Genomic DNA, 10,858 nt, shown 5'->3' with positions numbered 1-10,858 from the left:
ATCTGATGTTCAATTCTTTTGAATTTTTCATCACGAGTTATACATGTATTTGTAAAATTATTCTGCTGTATGATATTATTATCATCACTAAGACTAGCTTTTGTAAGAGGATGAGTAAAAATTGTGATTTTTTATGTATAAGGCTTAATGATTCATTATGAGTATATTCTTTATGAATAATTTCATTAGGTAAATGATTTTTATGAAAATTATTTTGTTGTATAATATTATTTATATTTTTATTATCATCATTAAGACTTGTTATTTTAAGAGGAGAAACAATTATTCGTGATTCTAAATGTGTTATAGTATCATATTCTTTTTTAGTTTAAATATTTTTATTATCTTCTTTAATGTTAATTTTTTCATAATTATACTCAAACCAAGAGAAGAAATATATATATGTTCTTATATATATATATATATATATACATGAGTCAATCTTTAGATGAGTGAGTTCACGAATTTTGATCAAGTCGAATCAAGTTTATATAAGTTTGTATTATTTAATAATTGAACTTAATTTCATATTTATAAATAACTTATTTAATTATCAATTCAAGCACGAATGAAGTCGGTGTTAGGAATACTACAACAACGGAGTCTACACCTAGCTCCGAAAGATGAGTAGGCTACCACAGATAAAGGGACAAGTCTGATTCTGCTGCGCGTTGGAAAGGGAGTTCTTCTTCTACGGCAACATGGGTCTTCTCGTGGGACTCCTCTTGCTTATCAACACAGGTCTTCTCGCGGCCGCGGGGCTCCGTATTCTCGTGGAACTCTGGTATTCCATCACAATGCAAGACGGCGAAGCGTCCGGTGGTGCCGATCGTAGTACCGCTGGTCACTCGAGGGTCAGTGCTGCCACCACCTCACCGCTTGTGGAACCGTCTTTGGATGTCGCTGGGGTTGATGAGAATGGAGTGGAACCGGGTTCGAGAGCAGAGACGACTGAAAAAGACCCAAGAAAGATCGCCAGAAAGTACGTATTTCAATCTGTCTACTTCGTTTCTCACGAGCGCCGTATTTTGCCAGAAAGTTCGTCTTCTTTGAACTAAAGTTTTGGGTTTTTAAATTTTGTGTCTGCGCACGTGATTTCTTCGCTGTTTGGCTGCGGGGCAAGCCGAGGAGAGTAAACGTGAAAAAGCAAACAAAGTTTTGGGTTTTATCTCATTTTGATGGTTTAGTTTCGGAAACGTAAAATGCTTGACTGAAATCTGGCTTAGTTTCTTGAGTTTTCAGCTTTCTGGGGTCTCATTGAAACGTACATTTCTTTTTCTATTCCTACATTTTACTTGGGGGATCCTTGTCCAGGCTGTCCTTCCTTAGAAACGTAAGGAATAGAAGAAACGAAATGCTGGCATTTATGCTTTATAGTTTATTCTGGTATATGTATATTTTTAAAAGAAATATAAACACAGCTGAAGCAAGTCAATCTTGTTTTCCTCTGCTGGCTTAATTTTTCTTTCCTTTACATCAAATGATGCGTTTTAGCCAGAAAATAGGAGGAGCTTAACGTGGGGTTTGCTCTTTGATACATTTCTTTTCTGAAGGTACCAGTTGGAGCTATGCAAGAAAGCTTTGGAGGAGAATATAATTGTTTATTTGGGGACAGGTTATGGGAAGACCCACATTGCTGTGCTGCTTATATACGAACTGGGTCACTTGATAAGGAAGCCTCAGAAGAACATATGTATCTTTCTTGCACCTACGGTGGCTCTGGTTCAGCAGGTGAGCTGCTATTTATCATTTTATTGATTTTATAGTTCGTTTTTTCAGTTTTGGGAAATATTTAAGTTTGGGAACATTTTCGTAGTTTATATGGTTGTTACGTTGCTCCACAACAGTGGAGTGGTGTTATTGTTGGAAATTGAAAAACCACACATACACTAAGAGAGAGAATGAAAAGGAAGAGAGACAATAAATTGATAGAGGACTTTGTATACTTTTATTCAACTTGATTCAAAATAACTTGCTTACATGGGTATTTATAGGATACAAATGACCCTTCTAACTTCTTCACATTAACTCCATTCATTTACATCTCAAATAACTCCCATGTAACTCCTATAACTCTTGAACACTCAAAAGACACAACCTCTTCAAGTCACTTAATTAGTAACTTACAAGAATAAGAAAAGACTCAAAAACACAACCTCTTCAAGTCACTTAATTAGTAACTTACAAGAATAAGAAAAGACTCAAATAAATGTTACTAAAATTTAAGTTTATTATTCAACATCCCCTTTTAAACTTAATTTCTAGTGACTCCAAGTAATGCTCGTAACTTGCTAAAAATCTCATTCTTTAGGGGCTTTGTAAAAATATCCGCAACTTGATCATGAGTCTTCACAAACTTGAGTTGTACCTCCTTCTTGGCAATACACTCTCTAATAAAATGATACCTCGTGTCAATGTGTTTGCTCCGATCATGGAATACCGGATTTTTCGCCAATGCAATTGCCGACTTGTTGTCAAGAAAAATTTCTGTAGCATCCTCTTGTGGCATGTGTAGCTCTTTCAACAATTTCCTCAACCAAATTGCATGACAAACACTTGATGTAGCGGCAACATATTCAGCTTCACATGTTGAAAGTGTCACAATTGGTTGCTTTTTAGAACTCCAAGTAAATGCCGAACTCCCCAAATAAAAAACAAATCCAGTTGTGCTCTTTCTATCATCTACATCTCCACCCCAATCACTATCACTGTAACCCACAAGTTTAAATTCATTAGAGGATGGATAAAGTATACCAAAATCAATTGTACCTTTGACATAACGAAGAATTCTTTTAGCCGCCTTGAAATGAGTTGTGGTAGGTGATTCCATATAGCGACTAACAAGCCCAACTCCATAGAGAATATCCGGCCTTGTGCATGTCAAATATCTCAAACTTCCAACTAAACTCTTGAAGATTGTTGGATCCACCCTTTCTCCTTCTTCGTGCTTTGACAATTTAATCCCACATTCTACCGGAATGCTAACATCATTGTAATTGTTCATCTTGAACCTTTTGAGCATTTCCCTTGCGAAACTTCCTTGAGAAATAAAAATTCCTTTCTCCATTTGCTTTACTTCAATTCCAAGATAATAGGACATGAGGCCAATATCTGTCATTTCGAATTCTTGAGTCATTGCTTTCTTGAAATCCTCGAACATACTTGGATTGTTGCCTGTAAAAATTAAATCATCCACATACAAGCAAACAAGCAAAATATTTCCATTTTCACACACCTTAGCATAAAGAGCATATTCATGAGGACATTTGGTGAAGCCATTCTTTTGAAAGTAGTTATCAATTCTACTATTCCATGCCCTTGGTGCTTGTTTTAAGCCATATAGGGCCTTTTTCAATTTCAAGACTTTCTCCTCATCCCCTTTGATTGTCAATGGACAGCACATGCTGTCCATAATTACTCTTTCCTTTGTCAATGGACGGTGACAGCACATGCTGTCCATAATTGTGTAGTTGGTAGATATAGGTAGATAGGAGGCGTGAATGATGGGGGGGGACTTTATTTTTTCAATGTATAGCATTCATGTAAAGTCTATATATATTAAAAACAGAACTCAAAGGCTAGATAGCCATTCACATAATATTTTGTCAATATTTTGTCATGGTATCAGAGCCCAATTATTAAATTTTTTGCTTCCTGATTTTTTTTTCGGTTCTCGGCTTCTCGGTGATTCTAAGTGGTTCTCGGTGATTCTCGGTGGTTCTCGGTGACTCTCGGTGATTCTCGGTGATTCTCGGTGGTTTCTCGGCTTCTTGGTGGTTTCTTGGTGATTCTCGGTAGTTTCTTGGTTTCTCGGTGACTTCTTGGTTTCTCGGTGGCTTCTTGGTGTCTCGGTGGTTCTCGGCCTCGGTCCCTCTCAGTGGAGTTCTCGGTAGAATTTTTCATCTCGGCAGAGTCTCTGTTTCTCCTCTATGGATTCAGCTCCTGTGTGTGTTAAGTTTACCGGCCTCAACTATGCTACCTGGGCATTTCAGTTTGAGCTCTTTCTCAAGGGCAAGGCGCTTTGGGGTCATATTGATGGCACGGATGTTGAGTCATCGTCAACTTCTGAAAAATCTAAGGCTGACGGGTCTTCCCCGTCCTGGGCTGTACTTGATGCCCGTATTATGTCCTGGCTTCTTGGTTCAGTGGAGCCTCATATTGTTACTCACTTGCGGCCTCATCACACTGCTCAAGCTATGTGGGCTTATTTGAAGCAGGTTTATCATCAAGTTAATGATGCTCGTCGTTTTCAGTTGGAACATGAAATTGCCATGTTTCAGCATCATAACCTTTCCATCCGAGATTATTACTCGGGGTTTTTTACTCTTTGGCACGAATATGCGGCCTTGGTTACTGCGAACGTTCCTGCTGCCGCGCTTTCTGCTATTCAAACTCTTCACGCCTCTACACAGCGTGATCAGTTTCTTATGAAACTTCGCCCTGAATATGAACCTGTTCGGTCCTCTTTACTGAATCGTTCTCCGGTTCCCTCTCTTGATGCTTGTTTTGGCGAATTACTTCGTGAAGAACAACGTCTTAGTACTCAAGTTCTTTTGGAGCAATCTCATGGCAGTTCTGGGGCGGCCACTGTGGCCTTCTCTGCCCAAGGTCGTGGACCATCTATGCATTCTCGATCGGTGCAGTGTTATTGCTGCAAGGGGTCTGGGCATGTTGCTGCTAATTGTCCTAAGAAATTCTGCTCTTATTGCAAGAAGAAGGGTCACATTATCAAGGAATGTCGCATTCGTCCCTCAAATCGTCCAGCCCAGGCATTTTGGACTTCAGTTCCTGCCACCCCTACTGCTGCTCCTGCCGCTCCTCCTGCACCAGATTTTTGCACTCCAGAAATGGTCCAACAGATTCTGATCTCAGCCTTATCTGCAATGGGGTTTCAAGGTAAACCTTCCCCTAAACTATGGTATGTGGACTCGGCCGCTTCTAACCACATGACTCCTACTCACACCGCTTTGCGCCATGTTCGGCCCTATGCTGGTAACTCTGTTATTCAGACTGCCAATGGCAGTTCTCTGCCAATAGCTGCTGTCGGAGATGCCTCTTCCACGCTCACTGATGTGTTTCTTGCTCCTCAGCTTTCCACAAATCTTATTTCGGTTGGCCAATTAGTTGAAAACAATTGTGATGTTAAATTTTCTAGTGATGGTTGTGTTGTGCAGGACCAGGAAACGGGGGAGCAGATCGCGAAGGGACCTAGAGTGGGGCGCCTGTTTCCACTAATTTTACCTGTTCCAGTTTCGTCTCCAGTTTCTTCTATTAAGTCTTTTGCTTGTAATAATGTTTCCGATCTTAGTATGGTGTGGCATCGTCGTTTGGGCCATCCCAATACTCAGATTTTATCTCATGTATTGAATTCTGGTTTGCTTGGTAATAAAAACAGTCCTTCTTTCTCTCTTGAGTGTGATTCTTGCAAACTTGGTAAAAGTAAAATTCTTCCCTTTCCTTTGCATGCTAGTCGGGCATCTCGTTGTTTTGAACTTATCCATAGTGATGTTTGGGGTCCTTCTCCAGTGAGTTCACATGAGAAATTTAAATACTATGTGACGTTCATTGATGATCATAGCAGATTTACTTGGGTCTATTTTCTTCGCTCTAAATCTGAGGTCTTTCGTATTTTTACTGAATTCTTTGCATATGTTGCCAATCAATTTTCTTCTTCTATTCAAACATTACGCACCGATTCTGGTGGTGAATATTTGTCTACTGAGTTTCAGGTTTTCTTGGCATCTAAGGGTATTCTTCATCAACGTTCATGTCCCTCTACTCCTCAACAAAATGGAGTAGCCGAACGTAAAAATCGTCATCTTCTTGATGTGGTACGTACTCTCTTGTTAGAATCTTCTGTTCCGTCCATGTTTTGGGTCGAGGCTATGAAAACTGCTACTCACTTGATTAACCGTTTACCTTCTCAAGTTCTACATATGGAGTCTCCCTATTTCCGCTTATTTGCTAAGCAACCTAGTTATGATAACCTTCGTACTTTTGGTTGTGTCTGCTCAATCTGTCCGTTGTGCTTTCTTGGGATATAATGTGTGTCAAAAGGGATTTGTTTGCTATGATCCTATCTTACGTCGTACTCGTATTTCTAGGAATGTTATTTTCTTTGAAAACCAACATTTCTTTCCTGTGTCCTCTCTGTCATCGACCTCTACTATGGTCCTTCCCTCCTTTGAGGAGTGGCTCTCAGATCTTCCTCCTCTCAGTTCCCGATTTAAACCAGGTATTGTGTATACAAGACGCTCCCGCCCACAGTCTCTTCCGGTCGCTCACCCGGTATCTGATCCTACCGCGCTCCAGATTCAGCCCGTGGCTACATCTTCTGAGCCTTTGGTACGTCACTCTTCTCGAGTGTCTGTACCTCCGGATAGATATGGTTTTTCTTCTTCAAGTGCTGCCAGTTCTATTTCAGCCCTTACTGCTACATTGGCCACTTTTGATATTCCCACCTGTTACTCACATGCTGCCAAGCATGATTGTTGGCGACAGGCTATGCAGGAAGAGATTGCTGCTCTAAAGGCTAATCACACCTGGGATATTGAGCCCTGTCCTCCTACTGTTGTGCCCCTGGGATGCAAATGGGTTTACTCAGTCAAAGTTCGATCTGATGGAAGCTTGGATCGTTACATGGCTCGGCTTGTTGTTCTTGGAAATAAACAGGAGTATGGTGTCAATTATGAAGAGACTTTTGCCCCAGTGGCTAAAATGACAACTGTTCGTACGATTCTTGCCCTTGCTGCTTCTAATGATTGGCCCTTACATCAAATGGATGTTAAGAATGCTTTTCTCCATGGGGATCTGAAAGAATGTATTTACATGAAGCCACCTCCAGGCTTGTTTTCATCTCCGACCTCACATGTGTGTAAGCTTCGTCGCTCCCTTTATGGTCTCAAACAGGCTCCGAGGGCCTGGTTTGATAAATTTCGCACCACTTTATTGCAATTTTCATTCAAGCAGAGCAAGTATGACACCTCTTTGTTTCTTCGGCACTCGGACATGGGTATTGTTCTTCTATTGGTTTATGTTGATGATATTGTGATCACAGGTTCCGATTCTATTTTACTTGACCAGCTCAAAACTCATCTCTCGGGGTCCTTTCATATGAAAGATCTTGGTTCTCTCACATATTTTCTTGGTCTTGAGGTGCATCGTGGTCTCTCCGGCATTTCTCTTAATCAACATAAGTATGCTAGTGACTTGGTGGCAACAGCTGGTCTTCAAGAGGCTCCTTCCGTCGATACTCCAATGGAATTAAATGTCAAGCTTCGCAAAGAGGAGGGTGACTTACTTGCTGATCCCAGCCTGTACCGGCAGTTGGTGGGAAGCCTTGTTTATCTCACCATTACTAGATCGGATATTTCCTTTGCTGTTCAGCAAGTCAGCCAGTTTCTTCAGGCTCCTCGTCATCTGCATTTGACTGCTGTCCGAAGAATTATACGCTATGTTCGCGGTACTTCTACCCGTGGTTTATTCTTTCCAGCCGGCAATTCTCCTCGTCTTGCCGCTTATAGTGATGCTGATTGGGCTGGTTGTGCGGATACTCGTCGCTCTATCACTGGTTGGTGTGTGTTCTTAGGTGATGCCTTGATCTCCTGGAAAAGTAAGAAGCAAGACAGGGTCTCTAAGTCATCTACGGAATCTGAGTACCGCGCTATGTCTCTTGCTTGCTCAGAAATTATTTGGCTTCGTGGTTTGCTTGCTGAATTAGGTTTTATTGAAACTGACCCTACTCCACTACATGCCGATAATACCAGTGCTATTCAGATCACGGCCAATCCTGTCTATCATGAGCGCACCAAGCATATTGAAGTGGACTGTCACTCTATCCGGGAAGCCTTTGAAGCTAAGATTATCACTCTTCCACATATTTCCACTGATCTCCAAATTGCGGATATTTTCACCAAGGCGCTCACTCGTCATCGACATGGCTTTCTAAGTCGCAAATTGATGCTTGTTGATCACCCTGCATCAATTTGAGGGGGGCTGTCAATGGACAGCACATGCTGTCCATAATTACTCTTTCCTTTGTCAATGGACGGTGACAGCACATGCTGTCCATAATTGTGTAGTTGGTAGATATAGGTAGATAGGAGGCGTGAATGATGGGGGGGACTTTATTTTTTCAATGTATAGCATTCATGTAAAGTCTATATATATTAAAAACAGAACTCAAAGGCTAGATAGCCATTCACATAATATTTTGTCAATATTTTGTCATTGATGACATAGCCCATAGGTTGTTCAATATAAATTTCTTCTTCAAGAATTCCATTCAAGAAAGCGGATTTTGCATCCATTTGATAAATCTTCCATTTATTTTGAGCCGCAAGAGAAATTACCATCCTTATGGTTTCCAACCGTGCAACAGGAGCAAAAACTTCACCATAATCAATGCCGGGTCGTTGGCTATAACCCTTGGCAACCAACCTTGCTTTGTATCTCTCGATTTCTCCTTTAGCATCCTTCTTTGCCTTGAACACCCACTTCACTCCAATGGGTTTTTGTTCTTTTGGAATAGTCGTCAACTCCCATGTGTTGTTCTTTTCAATTGCTTTGATTTCCTCATCCATGGCATTTCTCCATTTTTCATCTTTCACCGCTTCTTCAATACCTATTGGTTCACAATCCGCAAAATGACAATAAAGAGTTAGATCATCATTTAAATTCTCTGTTACCTCATAGAGTTCTTGGAGACTTCTCATGTGTGGTGGCCTTTCACGAGAACTTCCTCTCGAAGATGATGACGACGGCGTACCGGAATTTGTTGGTGATGGAGAAGGTGCAGTGACATCTTCGTTTCTTGACTCTTCTTCTTCTTCTTCAAGAAAAGGAAAGAAATCATATTTTTCTTCCTCTTGAGTGCTCCAATCCCAAAAATCTTCTTCATCAAACTCCACATCTCTACTAATCACAATTTTGCCAGAATTTGGATTGTAAAGCTTGTAGCCTTTAGAACTTGAGTCATAGCCAATGAAAATGTACCTCTTGCTTTTATCATCAAGCTTGGACCGCTCTTGATCCGGTACGTGTGTATAGCCAATGCTTCCAAAAACTCGCAAATGAGAGACACTTGGCTTTCTTCCGCTCCATGCTTCTTGTGGTGTTTTGTTCCATAGGCTTTTTTTAGGACAACGGTTTGATAAATATACAGCACAATCAACAGCTTCCGCCCAAAATTCTTTAGGCATTCTCTTTGTCTTCAACATACTTCGAGCCATATTGAGAATTGTTCTATTTTTTCTTTCAACAACACCATTTTGTTGTGGCGATCTTGAAACCGTTAAAGGACGACGAATTCCATTTGCTTCACAAAATTCTTTAAATTCATTAGATGTGAATTCGCCTCCTCTATCGGATCTCAAGGATTTAATACAATAACCACTTTGTTTTTCTACAAAGACTTTGAATTTTTTGAAAACTTCAAAGACTTGAGACTTTTCCTTCAAAAAATAGACCCAAGTTTTTCTACTAAAGTCATCAATGAAAAGAAGGAAGTAACGGTTTTTACCGAATGAAGATGGCTTAATTGGTCCTCAAACATCCGCATGAACAAGTTGAAGCGGCTCATTTGCTCTTGTAGTAGATTCTTTTGGAAAGCTTTTCCGAAATTGTTTACCAACAAGACATCCTTCGCAAAGTTGATCCGGTTGATTAATGGAAGGCAAGCCATTCACCATCTTCTTTTGTGCCAACAATTTTAATCCGCCAAAATTTTCATGTCCAAACCTCAAATGCCAAAGCCAAGATGAATCTTTCAAACAAGTCTTGAGACATTTAGCCACATCCGTTTGAATATTTAATAAAAACATTCTATTGCTTGTCATGGGAACTTTGGCTATCAAATTCTTCTTGTCATCTCTTAGTAAAAGACTACGATTTTTCATATGAATTTCATAGTCTTTTTCTAAGAGTTGTCCCAAGCTCAAAATATTACTTTTCATACTTGGAACAAAATAAACATTTGTAATAAATTGATGTTCTCCATTTTTTAAGCGAATTAAGATTGTACCTTTCCCTTTTATTGGAACTTTAGACAAGTCTCCAAAAGTAACATTTCCGCTCACCGATTCATCAAGCTCCACAAACTTGTTTTTGTCTCCATACATATGGTTGCTTGCCGCGTTATCAAGATACCATGAGTTATTCTCTCCTCTTTCATCTCCTTTATAAGCTAGCAATAAAGTGGGCTCCGCTTCCTCATTTTCAACATAATTAACTTTCTCTTCAACATTGTTAGTATGGCTTCTACACTCCCAAGCATAATGACCATATTTTTGGCAATTATAACATTTAACTTGAGATTTATCATACCTTCTTCCATATTGCTTCAAATTATTTCCTCTTCCTCGTCCTCGTCCTCTTGATGCTTCACCTCTCTCTTCGTAATTGAAACTATTACGTCCGCCTCTTCCTCTTCCTCTACCATGGCCACGGCCACGGCCTCGTCCACATCCATGTCCACGTCCTGAACCTTGTCCCCTTTGACTCATTTCTTGTTCTTCTTCTTTATCTTTGAAACAAATCTTTGTAGCAAGAACTTGTTCCAATGGCTCTTCTTTCTTCTTGTTGAGCCTTTCTTCATGGGCTTGAAGAGATCCCATGAGTTGATCAATACTCATGGTTTCTAAATCTTTTGACTCTTCAATAGCAACAACGATATAGTCAAATCTTTGTTGCAAGGAACGAAGAATCTTTTCAATGACACGAACATCCTCCAATCTTTCTCCATATCTCTTCATTTGATTTGCTATGGCCAACACCCTTGAAAAATAATCCGCAATCGACTCGGATTCTTTCATTCGCAAAACTTCAAATTCGCCTCTTAACGTTTGAAGGCGAACTTTCT

At 40.1% G+C, this 10,858-nt stretch overlaps 1 protein-coding gene across 1 annotated transcript in view; it reads left to right on the top strand.

Moving 5' to 3' along the window:
- Positions 1-611: 611 nt before the first annotated feature.
- LOC133866506 (dicer-like protein 4) overlaps positions 612-10,858 on the top strand; it is a 42,922-nt gene continuing 32,675 nt past the window's right edge. Inside the window, exons 1-2 of the mRNA XM_062303057.1 lie at positions 612-982; positions 1,554-1,731. Of these exons, the coding sequence (XP_062159041.1) occupies positions 702-982; positions 1,554-1,731 (459 nt within the window). The 5' untranslated portion in view covers positions 612-701. The remainder of the gene's footprint in view (positions 983-1,553; positions 1,732-10,858) is intronic.

The sequence above is a fragment of the Alnus glutinosa genome, chromosome 4, assembly GCF_958979055.1.
Source record: "Alnus glutinosa chromosome 4, dhAlnGlut1.1, whole genome shotgun sequence".
In the NCBI taxonomy this organism is placed as follows: domain Eukaryota; kingdom Viridiplantae; phylum Streptophyta; class Magnoliopsida; order Fagales; family Betulaceae; genus Alnus; species Alnus glutinosa.
The sequence above is the reverse complement of the archived record's forward strand: the minus strand, read 5'-3'. Positions and strand labels throughout refer to the sequence as shown.